Below are 17,615 nucleotides of genomic sequence, written 5' to 3'. Positions count from 1 at the left end.
CGGATATAATCATACCGTTATTAATTTCTTGAGATACACGATTCCATATTATATTCCCTTTTAATCAAATTCTAAAAGTATGTTTGTTGACTCCGGTATCACGTTAGTTAAAGACTTCGAAGCTTATAATGTTTAGGGAGAAATGGAATACTGGTGTGTATTTTTTTCTTTAAAGTACCAAGACCAGCTATATACTGTATGTTTACGTTCCAAAATTAATATCGTTTATGGCCTTCACACGCGTTACAGTATGCTCCTATTCTTTTTATGCTCAGCTACTAAGATTTCCCTTCAGTGGTAAAATTCAATATCTACAACGGGCACAGTAAAGACGTTTACAGTAAGTCTTTCTACGACAGACCAACGGACTACGAGTGCCCCTGTCGGTCAACCAATCACGCACCGCGGTATCGCGTGTCATCATACCTGCGGTATCTGTACTGTGGTGTCTGTACCGCGCACTTTGAATGGCTGCATCTGTAGTACTGTGTGGGACCAGTGTGGTGACTGGCTGGCAAATTGCTAAATTATGTCATTGCTCCATAACTTATCAGCGATTCTTCAACAAGAGAGCCCCGTTAGTTTAAAGGATTCTGCTAGAAGTCCCGAAAAGAGGAGGGATTGAGTGGGCGTCTGCTGATAATTTTAGGATCTTGTTGGTTGTCAGGCAGTGGTGCATGTTTTTATTGATATTATGGGGGGTAATGTTGAACAGCTGGGCAAGTTTTTTGAATACATATTGTTGAATACATATTGTTTTTTTTATTTCTTCTAGGTTAGGTTGTTTCAGTGTAGCCAGTAAGTTGCACACATTATTTTTTTGGCATTGACTTTGCTGTTGTTTTTCGGGAAAGGGAGTTTTGAAAATGTGTAACCTAGAATTCATTCAAAATAAACTTCCCAGAGCTCAAGGGAGATGCAAACACATTTTTACTTTGGTTTCATAATATCACTAATCTTAGGTAATTGTTATTTGTGTTTTAATGCCACGTGCTGAAATGTTGTGGCATTAAATTGTAAATTGTTGATCTGATCTGGCCATCAACCATTTTACTCCCCCACTGTCAGTATTCACACGTTTGCTCATTCACATCTGAAGAAGGTTCCACAGCTTCCTTTGTTTTTCCTTTGCAGCCTACGCATGCTGACTCCCTACTCAAATTCTTTTGCTCATTCATGTTCATTTGTGTATTAATAATATGAAAATAATTACATATAATTATTGTGGTATATATAATAAATATATGAAGAATACTATATACATATTATTTGATTTAAATATTACAGAAAGTCTTTATTTGTTAATAATAATAATTAATTGTTATTTATTTCTAAAAACAGTAGGTCTAGCACATTGGCAGGGAAGCAGACCAAGACCCTTTTAGCTGATAGGCAACATTGCTACCGCTCAACAAAATTGGCAGTCTAGCTGAACGACATTTTTTAACAAACTTTTCGTTTTCCATTGCAATGACAACAACAGAAAAAGTAGTTAAAATAAGCATGTCAAAACACTTCCAAAACAACCACAAGTGATCACGTTTAATTAGAATCAGTTGTATGAAGAAAATTGAATACCCCACTAGAACCAGCTAAATATGTTTCTGTGCATAAATTAATATTGTTAATGACATGCAGAAACTTATTTTTATTTTCAGCTATTTTCAAAATGTCCTTTTAGTTACATTATTCCATATTAATATTCCATATTAAGTGAATTTCAAAAAGTATAAAAAATATAATATTTTTGTTGTAAGAAGCTTATTTTCACTAGCGTCTAATATACCATAGTGCCACCTATCCATCATCTTTGTCCAATGAATCACAACGACGAAGTATTCTGCAGTATAGTGAAGCAAACTGTAGCCCATGTAACACATTATTGGTTTTTAACAAGCATTCTGGATGGCTACATCTATAATTATAACCCCCAAATTGTAAAAAATATCCCAAAAATATTACCAACCAAGCAGTTGGTAATGCTTGAGGCACCTGAGTTCTTTGTTCACTGGCACTGCTGGTGAAAGAGGAATAAATGAGATGGGATAAACAAATATTTATTAATAATGACAATAACTAAATGGCACACAATGTCACACACAAAATAAAGTGTAGCACTATTTACAAACAAGACATCTCAGAGGCATACATCCTGACCAACCAGCAAAAAAACTATATACCAGTGTGCAGAAAACCTATAAAATGATTAACAGGTCAACTATAGAATTAAACCTGTTATCTAAATCTCTCTTCCTATAAATTTGGACTTTCTCGCTTCCTATAAAAGTGAACTTGACCCTGTCTCAAACCAAATTTTATAGTTTTTCAATTGAATGCAATATAATGTAACAGTTGCTGAAATCATGTTTTTGTGCCTTTATTCCAAACACATTCTTCTCTTTTTGGCTTTATTACAGGGACAGAATGATGCTGTTGAAAATGGAGCAAGAGATCATTGATTTTATTGCAGACAATAAGTACGCAGCTTATTATTTTTTGTTTCTAGATGGTTGTATGCTCACTACTACAATGAAAGCATAATCAATGATACATAATTTTTATTAAGCCCTTGGCTGAAAAAAACAAAACAATGAGAAAATGTTTAAATCTGCCGCAAAATTAAGCAGCATAAAGGTGCTATAAAAATGTTGTAATTGATTTTAAGATAATACTAGTAAATTGTCTTTCTCTATTGAACCTCATGTTTTTAATTGCAAAATGTATCATCCATGTAACATATACAGTACATCTCTATGGAGCTATTATTTTTATGTGGTCTTGCAATTGATTAACTTGCAGCCATATTGTTTTGCCATCTTTGATTAGCTTTGGTTGCGCACTGCTTACTTATGCTTACTTTAAAAGGAAAATAAAAACACATTTTCAGTGTACATCATTTTTAATCTCATCAAAAGACCAATGTCTCACCCTCTAATCTGAGGATTGACTCAATTTTATCTTTGATCAATAGGGATGGGGGGGCAAGAAAGCAAGAAATAAGAAATAAACAAGTATACAGTATATAGCCTAAAAAGGAGTCCCTAGCACTGTTGATTGAGAACCACAGTCTAACACATTTTCTATGTCTTTTTATAATTGGTCCAGTTAGGCTTTAAAATCTAACTTTTACAAATCTGCTGATTTTAGATTATTGTGTGTGTTTAGATTATTATATGTGTGTTCTCCAAAATTACCAAAAGATTGTAGGCACAGGAAACTTATCATTTTGATGGTTGTTATTATGATTATTCCAGTAAAGCTTGTGATACTATACATTATTACCTTTTTGTTTGTGGATTTCCAAGCTGTCTGTTAAGCTTTAAAGATAAATAGTACTTCAACAAAACAATACAAAAATCTTCCACTAAACAGCTTAAAGAACAGCTTTAATGCTCTGACCACCAGCATCTCAGAATCATATACAGTAAACAAATTGCATCTGTTTTAATTATCGTTTGTATAATTTTAATTATATTTAATGCCCTATAATTATTTTTTCTCTTGATGATATTTTTCAAAATGGCTGTATTTTCTCATAACATTATATATATATATGATTTGTTTTTGTCTTGTACACTTTTTTTTCTTTTTCAGTAACCAATATAAAAAGTTTCCTCAGATGTCTTCATATCACAGAATGTTAGTGCACAGGGTAGCAGCTTATTTTGGGATGGATCATAATGTCGACCAGACAGGAAAATCAGTTATCATCAACAAAACAAGCAATACAAGAATGTAAGTACAGAACATAATTAACATTCTTAATGTATATATAAAAATAATGGATATGTTTATTCAAAATTTTAAAAGTAATAGATATTAGAATGTCAATGTTTATATTATATATTATATATGTCTATTATTGTTATTTTTAGAACACTAGCCTTTGTTTTATATACAGATGCAGCCATTCAAAATGCACGGTACAGACACGAACCGCGGGTAATTGTGATGCGATGACGCAAAATACCACGGTTTGTGATTGGTTGACCGACAGGGGCACTCGTGGTGCGTTGGTCGGTCGTAGAAAGATTTAAATGTCTTTACTGTGCCCGTTTTAGTATTGAATATTTATATGGAATTTTACCACTGAAGGGAAATCTTAGTAGCTGAGCATAAAAAGAATAGGAGCATACTGTAATGCGTGTGAAGGCCATAAACTATATAAATTTTGGAACATAAACATACAGTATATGGCTGGTCTCGGTACTTTAAAGAAAAAATACACACCAGTATTCCATTTCTCCCTAAACATTTTAAGCATCGAAGTTTTTAACTTACATGTGAAATAGCGTGTAAAAAAGTGGTAGTTTTAAGCTTTTCTGCTAATATAATGTTGTGGGAAATCCTTCATCCAAGGAGCAGGACACAGTCTTTGTGGATTCAGTTGTTTTATTGAGCTCAATAATGACATCAACGCGCGTTGGGTCTGCCCTGCAGGACAGACAAACTGCAAGGGTTTCCCAGCTCTTATATACAGTATGATCTCAGGAAGATGTTTTGTTTCACTGGTTCATGTGCATTCGTCTTGCCCTTTGATATGTAGCATGAATTGACCGGTTGGTCCTTTCTCAAGTCCTGTCCTTTGATGTGTAGCTGTCCTTTGATATGTAGCATGAGATGACCGGTTGGTCCTGTCTCAAGTCCTGTTCTTTGATGGTTAGCTGTAATTGTTGGAGCTGCTTAAGATATGTTAAAACAGCCGACATATTACACAATGCGCCTGAACCAACACTGTAGTGTTGAATACAGATAAATTATATATATATATTTTCCATCAATAATATATATATATGTGTTTTCCTACTTCAATAATATGGAATCACGTATCTAAAGAAATTAATAACGATATAATTATATTCGTGTACTGCGACAGGGCTGTGTAGGGCTGTTTCACCTCTGCTCACGTTACTTCCCCAGTAGCCTGCTGGTCTACGTGCTGAACTAGTAACCCACAGGTTGTGTGTTCAAATCCAGCATGATCACAACATGATTGAATTTAAGTCATTTTTAATAACAATGAATAGTCACCTTCTTTTTTTCTGACAACTGTCCCTGCTTCTGCTTCCTGCTTCTATCGTGTGTGTGTGTGGGGGGGGAGATCCCTTTAGATCTCCCTTCAGATTTAAAAGGTTATTAATTAAAACTACCACTTTTTTTACACGCTATTTCACATGTTAGTTAAAGACTTCGATATTTAAAATGTTTAGGGAGAAATGGAATACTGGTGTGTATTTTTTCTTTAAAGTACCGATTCCTGGAATGAGCTTGGATTCTCATGTATCTGATACAAGTATCTTTTAATACAGTCTTTGTTGTGCAGTTTAAATAATTTTCGTAGTTAAAAATTATGAAACGCTCTGTTAAAAGCAAGGGAGTTTTTATGTCCGTTACAGTAAAAGAAAATGTCTGACAAAGTAGGGCTTGGACAGATTCCAAGTGCTTGTACAAATGTGCTAAAGAAATTAGCAAAAAAAGTCATTCCTTTATTGGCTAGCTAATGTCCTGTCCTCGTTAGTTAGATCAACGAAATGCTGTGGTGTTTGTCAAAGAAAAAAATAAAATTATTTTCGTTTAAAATGACGGGTAGAAAGAATGTGGACCAGCGTAATACTTTGAGTTTACAGCTTGTCCAAAGTCAATCATTATTAATACTATTAGTAATATCTTCGGTAAAGGCTTTGATGCATAAAATATTTCTGCATAATTAAAATATTTATGATAAAGGTAGGTTGTGTACTTTTGTACAACTGAGCAATGTTGCTTTCATAAAATATACCAACTTTTTAATGACTGATGATTAACATGCTGTAATACACAGTTTAAATTTAAAAGCTCAAATGCTGTACATGAGAGGTTAAGCTTTATTGGCTCCTCCTGGCAGTTTTACAAGGTGATTCCGGATACTTTCCGGTATGACATCAAATGACGCGATAAACCGCGTGATACTGCGTTTTGATGGGACACGCCCACCGCGGTATACCACGAAATACCCCACCCGTTTTGAATGGCTGCATCTGTAGAACTTTTCAAGGTACACCATCTTAAAGTGCTGTGAAAAAATAATTGATTGAGACTATCATTTGCAAAATAACAGAGTCAATTAAACAGATTAAAAAGCTACTATATAAAAATGAGTTTTATGACAGTATTTAAAAATGCTGATTGACTGGTAGGACCTGATATGGTCAGGGAGATCATTCCATAGACTTGGAGCAATCGAACAGAAAGCATGGTCACTCAGTGTAGAGAAAGTCATACTGGGGAGGGAAAGACTGCCAGTGGCTGAAGAGTACAAATGATGTGTAGGTGCAAAAGGAGTTAATAGTTCACTGATGCAGTCACGAACCAAACCATTTGTGCCATTGCAGTAAGTGTATCCCTTTTAAGTGAACCACCTTAGGTAAGGTTTAAATATTAACATGAGCAAATGTCAGACTGTAACACAATTTTTGTTATAACTACAGTACATACTGTATTTATACAAACTTAATACATACTGTATCTCCAAACAGTATTGATATATAAACAATAGGCTTTAAAAGTATTGTTCTGCCTTACTTTATACACTATATATTATGTAGAATAATTTCCTTTTTGTGTGAAGAAGTCAATTTTATTCTGTAAGTCATTTGCGTATTTTTGTTTGTGCGTGCGTGTGTGTGTGTGTGTGCCAAGATGGAGATTACATTAAAGTTAAAAATCGAATGCACTCAGCACTGAAAACTATACACATGAAATAATAACATAGAACTTAAACAGTTTTCATTACATTAAGCTGATGAGGGAAATACGGTAAATTATGGCAAGGCCAATACCTACTTCTTGCAAAAGAAGGACTCAGGGAAATGATGGATATGCATGATTCTATTTTTATTATTAAAGCATGCATTGTAAATTACTGTTCTCGGGTAACAATTTTCCACATCTAAAAAAATATGATTGACATTCTCATATTTAACTGAGGTTAATTGAGCTATAAAACAAAGCAGTGTATTTAGAAAATGACTTTTCTTGCTGTTCAGTAATGTTTTCTATCTTAGAAGAGAGTTATTACTGTATATTAATATTTGAATAATTGTCAATTTCGGATACAAACATGGCATCTTGGTAGAGAGTGCTTTTACACTCTCACACCCCTGACATAAGAAATTCATTTATTTCAGTTTGCAGTTATGCAATTATGTGCATTGGTTTGTAGTGTTTATCATTCAGTCATCTTACACATTGCATTCTGACTCCAGCTTTTAAAGATTACATATTCAGAGTGCAAATTAATCACATGGTCATACATAATCAATACATATTTGCTGCTATACTTCAGCATAAAATCTAAAGATTTACTATTACAGCCGTCTCAGTTCTGGCCTTTAAAAAATATAATATGTAAGCTACACTTTGACATGTTAAATGGTTCTGTGAAAATGGGCGCTGCTCCTCGTTTTGGAGTCATCATATAAGAGGAGTGAGGACACAATCACAATTTTTCTACCTTTCAACACTGCACAATTAATTGCACTGTTGCCGTGTTGATTAGATGTGTGGTGTTATTTCAAAATTTCCTTTGCAATCTATTATATGTATTTAACTGTATATTGGATACAGAGATGTAAAATATCATATATCTGATAGAAAAATAAATCACTTTATTGTAATGCATTTCTTGACTTGGAACCATTGAGTTAAATACAAGATAAGCTCACTTTATTGGGCATATACATTTTCTTGTTTTAGGAATTTGTCTTTTCACATATCCCAGCTTGCTCTCCACAAGACACACAGGCGGGGAGAGAGAAACTTGGGGTCAAAGCACAGTGTCAGCCATATGGCACCCCTAGAGTAGTTGGGGTTAAGGGCCTTGCTCAGGGGCCCAATGGAGTAGGATGCCTCTGCCAGCTGTGGGATCTGAACCGGCAACCTTCCAGCCACAGGCACAGAGCCACCACACTGCCCCAATACAATATGGTGCAAGCAATATTTCTGTATTACCTTTCATATTTGTACATATTTAAAAAAAGGAAATTTAAAGGTAAGTTTTTGGTAGCAGTTGTTATATTCGTTTTTTAGACTAGTAATCTAGTACCACTTGAGTCTCTTAATTACATTTAAACATATTTAATGATCTGATCAATTTATTGAATCGTGTGTTGTTTTTATTGTATAGTTCAAACTACACAAGAAAATAATATCTATGTAGAGAAAGTTTTTGAAAAATGTATTTTAAAGTTCCTGATTTAGACAGAAATGCAGTGTAGTACTTAGGATTCTGTACTTATGACTGGGAGATGGTGTGTTTACTCCTGCTGTACCCTTGGTCGAGGTACTTCTCTTGGTCAAACTCTATGGTCAAGGTATTCTTCCATTAAAATGTCCTCCTGTAAAAAATGGTACTCTCTAATAATGTATTTAATAATAATTAATTAAATACATTGAAAACAAATCGTGATATATTCTTGATGTATCTGAGTAAAGGTTCATTGTTTATGAAGATAAAACTACAGTATGATAAAAAGAAAATACTTCACAGAATTATTAACGTTACATTAATATTTTGGTCTACTGCTTGGATTGAATCACTTAATGGCTTTTACACTTTAATTTTTATTTGACACATTTGTAGTAATAAAGTGAATATGAGAACACAACTGCTGAAGGGAATTATATTTCCACAGCAACCTGCATAAACACTTTAACTATTAAAGGGAATTGTGAATGCTTAATCCATTTACAAACTATATCTCTATTTTCAAAGATCTTTTCAGATTTTGTTTGGGTAAGACCACTGCAGGTGCTTGAATTCTGTGTTTTCTACATAACTATTAATGTCATCTGATTTCAGAAATTAATTTATTATGTTAATATTCTTTAAACCTAGCAGTAAGCATACGATCTGTATACTATCTTGGATCCCAATTTAGAACTCTGGAGTATACAGTACAGATCCAGTCATTCAAAAATCACGGAGTACGCTGCGTTAAAACGTGGTTTAGTGCATCTTACTGCATTATCCTGCATGCAAATTGAATTATGATAATAGTATCCGGAAGCTCCTTGTAAAACCTTGTAAAACCACCAGGTGGAGCTAATAAAGCTTAATGTCTCATGTACAGCATTTGAGCAGTTGCCAGAAAATGCCCAGTTTCAAATCCCAGTCACTGCAGGGGGATAATCTTTTTCCCAATTAAGAATTTGAATTATATACTCTTTAGATTTTTTATAATTTTAAATTGTGTTTTACAGCATGTTAATCATTAAACATTAAAAAGTCAGTATATTTTATAAAAGCAAGATTGCTCAGTTGGACAAACGTACACAACCTTCTACCTACATCATAAATAATTTAATTATAAATATTTTATGCATGAAAGTCTTTAACTTGGTAACTTAGTGGGTTCGAGTTTGAACGTGCTTGTTCTAACATTATTAAGCTTATATCCTTATAAAAAGTTATAATGTTTTATCCTTTTCTAAGAATATGTAGTAAGAACACCACTTGCTGTTATTGTAAAAAGATATATATTGTAGTGATTTAACATCACTTGATAGTTATATGAATATGGAATTGTGTAAATCAGCAGCTTAAATATCACAGGTGGACATTTAGATAGATAGATACTTTATTAATCCTGTGAGGGAAATTGCAGTGCAACAGCAGCTTAACACAGTCAACACAGCAACAGTGTAATGCAATGATACAATAATACAACAATACTATACAATGCATACAATACAATCAGTACAGTCAGTGAGAAGTGCACTAAGAAGAGTTGCTCACAGTCCAGAATATACAAAGAACAAACCAGAACAGTACACAAGAAGTGGTATTGGAAGCATTTTGACATCCGTCAAACATTTTGACATCTGTTTCTGTTTAAAACAACTTTTTTTTGTCCTTATAGTGGTAATGGACAAAGCATTGCACCCAATTGTTCAAAGCGCGATTAGAGTATTACTTTCAGTTTGTTTCTTATATAGTGAATAAAATAGTCCACTATTATACAGTAGCTTGTTGTTTGCTCTGGCATGAATTTGTGTATCTGGATGAATTAAGTGATGGTATTGTGATTAAGGATTTCTTTGCAAAATTATTCTAGTTAAACAAAGGAGGGAAGAAGGGTTATTTTTACAATTGGCAGATTCTGACTAATTTAATTCCCCTCATTTAGCTGAAATGGATAAAGGAATGATGCAGTAGTTATATATATTGGAAGGCACTCCAATATATATTTGTATATATTTGTTTTATTAACTGACACTCGGACTCAAACCTGTGTTGTACAGTGATAGAGATGTGTGTAATGTCTTCCCCAATAAACAATGTGCTTACCACATGAATCCAGCTAAACTAGAAATTAGACACAAGAAGAGTATTATTGGACAATCTTGTGTGGCTCTGGTGGAATTTCTCTGTAAACTGAAGACTTATAGAGGAGACACGTGTATCGCCTCTTTTAACACTTGTAAGAACATTCCAATGTTAATGCAACACGGAATATATTATTAATATCCTTTTAAATCTGAAACTGCTAACTTTACCTCACACCTGCATGTCAAGATCACGGTTTCAAAATAAAAAAAAACATCAAACCTTTGATTGGATGAGAACGTCATGATTGTTTCGCAAGGATGTGAAACGTGACAATTTGTTACAGTTACCATCAGTAGAAAAACAGTAATGTAAACGTCATATTTACAATTAGTTTAAAATAAAAATGTAAAGTTCTCTAAAGGTTTCTCAGTCAAGAGGTGACTCAGTTTCAGGTGTGAAGAATACAGATCCCCAATTCAAATGCAGCCTAAACCTTTCCCCACACACCCTGCCCCCAAACATTCCTGCGATTGGAATATACACAAACAAAGCACTGAAGCTTTACAATAGATGATCAGATGTTTCGCAAATGTAGGGATAGTACATAATTCTGACTTTATGAACTCACACCTGGGATTCGATTTATTCAAAATAAGTTAAAAAAAACTGCATAAGGTACTAGATCTTGTTTATATTAAAATTATATCACTGGGCAGTGGTGGATGGTTAGTGGACGGTGGAAAAACAAGTATTAAGAAAAAACAGGACATTTGATTGCTGGTTGTCTTTTATTTATTTTTAAAAATGAAATAAAAAAAATAATATACAATGACGTGTTCCTGCCTAACTTAAACACTGTGTGACTTTGAAAGCTGTAAAAAATGGTTTAGATAGCAGAAAGTCGCCTTGCTCATACAAGCGGCTCTGTTAAGCAGAGTTTGTGTTAACTTTGTCAGTGAAAAAAATGACCGTGGGCACTTTTCCGTCCCCCCAGGTTGTTTTAAAAAAACTCACTCTTAATGGGCTAATCCTTCAGTCATTCTTTTTTAGTTTTTTAAACAAATGTTTATTTGTTAAAAGAAAACTCATGTTGACAGCTTGGTTCAACCCCCAAACCTCCTGCATGAAAGGCACACACCTGAGCCTTTGCACCACACACGTAATCACAGGTGAATGAGTTAAACTGACATTTACAACAAGTCTACTACTGTGATAATTTGAGCTATGTGAATATAATTATATCATTATTAATTTCTTTAGATACGTGATTCCATATTATATTCCCTATTAATCGAATTCTAAAAAGTGTGTTTTTTTACTGCGATAACAAGCAAACATTCATGGAATGAAGTTTAAAACATTATAACTTTTTATGAAGTACATAAACGTAATATAGTCAGAAGGGGCACATAAAAACTTTTCCAAAATAACCACAGTATGTAACCGAATGAAAGACTTTGATCCTTAAAAGGTTTAGGAAGAAAGTGGAATACTGGTGTGTATTTTTTATTTAAACTGCCAATACCAGCCATATACAGTTTACATAATATTTTTATGTTCCTAAATTTATATAGTTTATGACCTTCAGACGCATTATGCTCCTCTTCTTTTTGTCCTCAGCGACTAAAATTTCCCTTTAGTTCTAAAATTCCATATAAATATTCAATATTAAGCAGATTAAAACATGCACAGTAAAGAGATTAAATGATTAAATCGTTTCACTAACAACCAATGGACCTAGAGTGCCCCTGTCGGTCATTTTGGCCAGCCAGTCACGTACTGCGGTACAATGCCGTGAACTGTGGGTAATTTCGCGCAGTACGGGGTTGAACCATACATTTTGAATGGCTGCATCTGTATATTACCTGCTATGTTTTAATATGACTTGCTGATATGAAATTGTGTGTCTGACAGCAAGACTTTCTTAACAGTTTGCTTATGTGCCAACAGACCCGAGCAAAGGTTTGGAGAACATCTAAAAGATGACACAAGTGAAGACTCACAGAAGAGATTTATCTTGAAACGAGACAGCTCCAGTATTGATAAGGAAGACAATCAGGTATTCAGACTTGCTATGCATGTTGTCGGTATCAGTTGCCGTACTGTCTCTTGGCATATTTTATTCATTTGACAGGGACATGCTATCTGTATCACTAGGTTTCCTGGAGACACACAACATGATTTTAATTCTTTGTTCTGCATTGAAAACATGTGTCTGTACGCCATTTTTTGAGGACTTCAAAGTATAGCCACAAAATACCACAATAGTCATGAATAGGTGACTTTTTTTACAAGTAATTTGGTATGAATCTGAGTAATTGTAAGAAATTTATTTAAAATTTTGACTTTGTAATTTATCGAACCCTATCAGTATGCAATTCCTTCATTAGAAATGAAAAAAAATATATAGTGCTTAAGGCAAATTCAACGTAATACTAATCATATTAGCAATTTCTTTTCATGTCATAGGAAAAAACAGATCTCTCAGAAAATGTCAGCAATTACATTACCTTACACTTCTGTTGGAATTCTGTGCACATCTGAAGAATGATAGGCTATAATTAAGCCTTGTCTTACAGCCCTTTAACACATAGCTGTCATCCTTGGGATAAACTACATCACTAATTGATTTGTAAATACGTCTGCAAATGTAAGTTTAGGCTTAGCTAATAATGAAATCATTTAATCTGCATTTTGAAAGCGTAATTGGAATGCTTTGAAAAATATTTTTTTTTCTTTGTAAGTCAATAATAGACATATTCATGCCTAACATAAAGACCTAACTAAATTCCATTTTTATGGGAATGGGAGATAAAAGTTATACTATGTGAAAGATGTGAAAGTGATACATTAAGAATGGCAGGTTATTAATGACTAGAATTCAAATTAAAGAAGACATTTAAGACCCCTTTAAAAGAATCTTTAAGTAAAAAAAAAATACTGATTTTCATAACCCAAGTACATCCCTCTGCTATACTGTTTGTCTGCTGCTTTGTTTTACCATCTGAATAGAAAACCTTCTGGTCCATGTTTTGGCACTTTGGAAGGGAGTACTTCTTGTTGTCTAGGTTTTGCTGCTGTTGTCCATAGATATGACACATTCTATAAGCAATTTCCAGAGTGAATACTTATTAAAATTTTTAAAGATGCAACTTTTTTTCTACTGTATGCCAGTTTATGCCTTTATGAAAAGTACTGTATGCATCAAATGGAGAGTAGACTATCAATTAAACACACAATTTGTCTTATATGTGTTAAAATTTTAGGATCCAGGGTTTAGATATTAAACAACAAAATATTTTTTTTGTAAGCCAGTTGTTTCTTTCGTGGCTGATGATTAAGAAAGAGCAAAAAGCAGGCATCATTTTTAAGCCTATTTTTTGTGTTTTGTGTTTCTTGCTTCTTTGTCTTTGAGCCTTGTAGTCCACTAGGCACCAGCTCTTTGTATTTTTTAGTAATTGTGGTCCTGATGGATTTCATATTTTACATTCACAGGTAACATCATGCACTGTCGAGTACTACTCATTCAATATAATTGTAGAATGTTAGAGATTAAATCATAAATATATCATAATCATATCATTAATAAGTGGATCTCATAGCTAGAGCACCAAAGTATAGATGCCAGAAGGTTGTACCTTTTCTTTAAGGAAACAGAATACTCACTAACTTGTATTGCAAATTCTAAAGTGTTAGATAATGTGGTTAAGTAGGACCAGGTCCAGTTTATGCTGTATATGATGCGCTTACTTTTTTAACTATGATGGTCATTTCACATTACAAAAAAGAGTGGTGTATTTCAATTGTATTATTTTTTGCATAGAACAGGATATGAAGAATGAACAACACAATATACTTTTCTAAAGTTACAGAAATAGAAAAGTGTTGTTTCTCTTAGACATATTTGTAAGTGTCATGAAGGATTTTAAAAATAGGATGTAAGTTATCAAGGATCTTTTCTGAGCTTCCATATTGTTTTTTAGGTGTGCTTTACTAAATATTTTTTCTTATTGGTAACTCTTTTGTAATCTGGCTGTCATTTACCGGAAAGAGAAATGTAGAAAAAAAAGTAGGTAAAGTTGCTTATTCAAAATTTGTTCAAGCCATATAAACAGTTCCTCTTTTTTTTATATACAAAACATGCAGAAGGTTTTATTATTATATTTTTTATTTTTATTATTATTTTTAATTAAATGTTGACAGTATTCAGTTTGTGAATTAATTATTTTATTGCCTAAGAATGTCCAAAAATCAAACTCTTTGCTGAAATGAGCATCAATACACTTTTTATAGAGACATTTTAAGTGTTCTTGTTAAAACATTATAATTCTTGACCTCATTCACTTTAAATGGCTGATGATAAACCTTGTCCACTATAGATTCAATGTTGTTAATAATTTTAATTATCATCGTATTTAAAGTGAAGTCAAATACTTGATACTGTACAGGTGTCATTTTATACAAGTTATGGGTTATTTTTCTAATTTTAGGACTTGATACTTACATATAAACTGAACTGTGCTGTTGATATGAGTTGTATATATGGCACATACAGTATAGTGACATATATGAATATGACATACTGCCATTTATGAGACAGCAAAAACATCAATACTTGTTTCTCATGAAGTGTTTATAGTAATTTGAGTATAGTGTGAACAAACCTGGGGCACGGTGGCACAATGGTTATTAACAGTGCTGTCTCATAGTACTGGGACCCTGGCTTCAATTCTGGACCTGGGATGCTATCTGTGTGGAATTTGTGTGTTAAACCTTTGTTCATGTGGGTTTCATCTGGGTGCTCTGCTTTCCTTTCACAGTCTAAACACATACTTGTAGGTTAATTGACTTCTGGGGAAATTTGCCCTGGAATCAAAGTGTTCTTGTCTGCTTGTGCCCTGAGATGAACTGGCATCCTGTCCAGGGTGTACGCTGCCTCACACCCGCTGCTTGCCAAGGGAGACTCTGCTCTCCTGCCACCCTAAATTGGATGAAGTGGTTAGAAAACTAATGAATGGATGTAAACATATAGTCCTAAAATTAATTAAAATATACATTTTTGCTTAATAAAATGAATTCACTGTCTTGACTTTTATCAGAAAATGATAGAGATAAATCTATAAGTAAAATAAATCCCCTCTTTCACTCAATATGTTGTACCAAACTATCTTTGTAAACTGCACATATGATTTTAGAAAACAAAGTATGCAGATTTTAGCCATTGATTAAATGGTTTCAGTGTTATTGTGATTAATTGATCAATTCATCAATCAGTTATGTGATGATGATACACTCAAATGAATTTGTCTAATATGACTATTTGACTTATTTCATGTGCTGAGTCACCTTATTACTAGAAAAGTTAATTTGGCTCAGACATTTCTCGTATATTCTTGTACTGATAACTGTAAATCTTGGTATGTTGGATCAACACCTCAGTTGAATTTGCCAGAAGTACCAACTTTGCATTAGTAGAAGTCACTACACCGACCCTGATGGAGGTCAGTGAGAATGGTGCCAACTGTCCAGATGTCCTAACTCTCCAGTTTTGAATCTCTTTGAGCATTTGTGGGATTAACTGGGATGATGTGTGGTATCTAGGGCTCACACACCAGTGAATAGGTGCATACTTGTCCAGACTGTACAAGATGAATGGCACAGAATACTATAAAACAGCAAATCTAATCTGGTGCAAAGCATGCGTCATAAATGTTAAGCTTATATGACTTCCAACGGTGGCCAATAATGATAATAATAATAATAATAATAATAATAATAATAATAATAATAATAATAATTGCTTACACTTATATACCGCTTTTCTGGACACTCCACTCAAAGCGCTTTACAGGTAATGGGGACTCCCCTCCACCACCACCAATGTGCAGCATCCACCTGGATGATGCGACGGCAGCCATAGTGCGCCAAAACGCTCACCACACATCAGCTATCAGTGGGGAGGAGAGCAGAGTAATGAAGCCAATTCATAGATGGGGATTATTAGGAGGCCATGATTGGTATCTTTCACAGTAAATCCTCTGCTGATCAACCCTGTTGATGGCAAATAATAATCAGCTTGTTGAATTTGTTGTCACGCTTGTTCGCTAAAATGTCAGTGCTCTTACTACAAAGAGGATAGTCATTTCTCTGATAACTTCAAGAATTTGTAGTAGTTAAAAGTGGTTTACTTCAATGCTCAGTGTACATTGTGCGTACAGTTTACAGTCAAAATAGATGGCCATTGCTTTTTAAGGTAATGATATTAATTGTATATTCCTGTTTCCAAACATAATTCATAGGAAAGCTGTTAAAGTGAATATTGCTGTGCTTTGGTGGGTGTGGTTGCAGACAGTGAAGTGAATTGATTTTTCAGTCTGTGGAGCTTAGCCAGACAACATTTGTTTGCTCTGCAGGACTTCTCTCACTGCTTAGCCTGCTGTTTGTTTCCTTATTTCTCTTTTCCATTAAAGGCAGTGTACCTCAAGTCATGTATCTATTTTTTATTCTTACTTGCTTAAATTTATTTTTTAATATGTTGTTTATTTCAAATGTTGCATAACCCGTGTGCATTTTTGATCATGCAGCAAAATAGGATACACCCTTTTAGAGATGACAGAAGGAGTAAGTCTATAGAAGAGAGGGAAGAGGAATATCAAAGAGTGAGGGAGAGAATATTTGCACAAGATGTAAGTGAATCACTTAATCAGTTATTTGTACTATGAATGACATTAACAAAGAGAGAAAAAATCAAATAATCTCCAGTTAATTATAAGCAATAGGGGAAATATTACATTTTCTACTCCTAGGAATTGCTTATTAACTTTTTCCTACTTATTCTGTCCATTTAATTATGTTAGACATATTTGTTTTTTATGTAAGGAGATTTTGCCTGCTTTATTCTGATTGTGTCTCTTTTAGTGACTGTTTATTGTTTCCAATAAATATTCAGTTCATGTCAGTGAAATGCATTGCCTTTGTAGCAGATGCTGCTAATCCATATATGGTTCAAAGTGTACAGTTAGTGGTCTGTTGTCACAGATATACAGTTTCAATATTATCCTCTAAAATTTAGAAAGAAAAATGCCTAGGACTGAAAGCAATAGAAGATTAGTACATTGTTTGACACTGTATTAAATAAGTAGTAAAAAAATAATGTGGTACTAAAATATACAGTATTTATATACTTACACAGGGGAACAGAAATTTGTGTTAAAGCAGTTTCAAAGAGACTTGAATCTAAATTACATTTTTTGCTTAAAAAAATCTGTGCCTAGATTTCTATTTTCAAGGCTTAATACCTATTGTT

General features: G+C 33.6%; 1 protein-coding gene across 4 annotated transcripts in view; it reads left to right on the top strand.

The window, feature by feature from the left end:
- The window catches only part of LOC148651349 (cAMP-regulated phosphoprotein 21-like), a 186,407-nt gene that overhangs the window by 71,115 nt on the left and 97,677 nt on the right, over positions 1 to 17,615 (top strand). For 3 of the 4 annotated variants that reach the window (XM_088601526.1, XM_088601523.1, XM_088601524.1), the window contains exons 8-11: positions 2,418 to 2,477; positions 3,595 to 3,735; positions 12,260 to 12,368; positions 16,894 to 16,995. In XM_088601526.1, the coding sequence (XP_088457652.1) occupies positions 2,418 to 2,477; positions 3,595 to 3,735; positions 12,260 to 12,368; positions 16,894 to 16,995 (412 nt within the window). The remainder of the gene's footprint in view (positions 1 to 2,417; positions 2,478 to 3,594; positions 3,736 to 12,259; positions 12,369 to 16,893; positions 16,996 to 17,615) is intronic. The other variant, XM_088601525.1, reaches the window with a different exon arrangement.

The sequence above is a fragment of the Lepisosteus platostomus genome, chromosome 12 (assembly GCF_059453375.1).
Source record: "Lepisosteus platostomus isolate fLepPlt1 chromosome 12, fLepPlt1.hap1, whole genome shotgun sequence".
NCBI lineage: Eukaryota > Metazoa > Chordata > Actinopteri > Semionotiformes > Lepisosteidae > Lepisosteus > Lepisosteus platostomus.
Note: the sequence above shows the minus strand (reverse complement) of the source record. Positions and strands in the feature narration are given on the sequence as shown.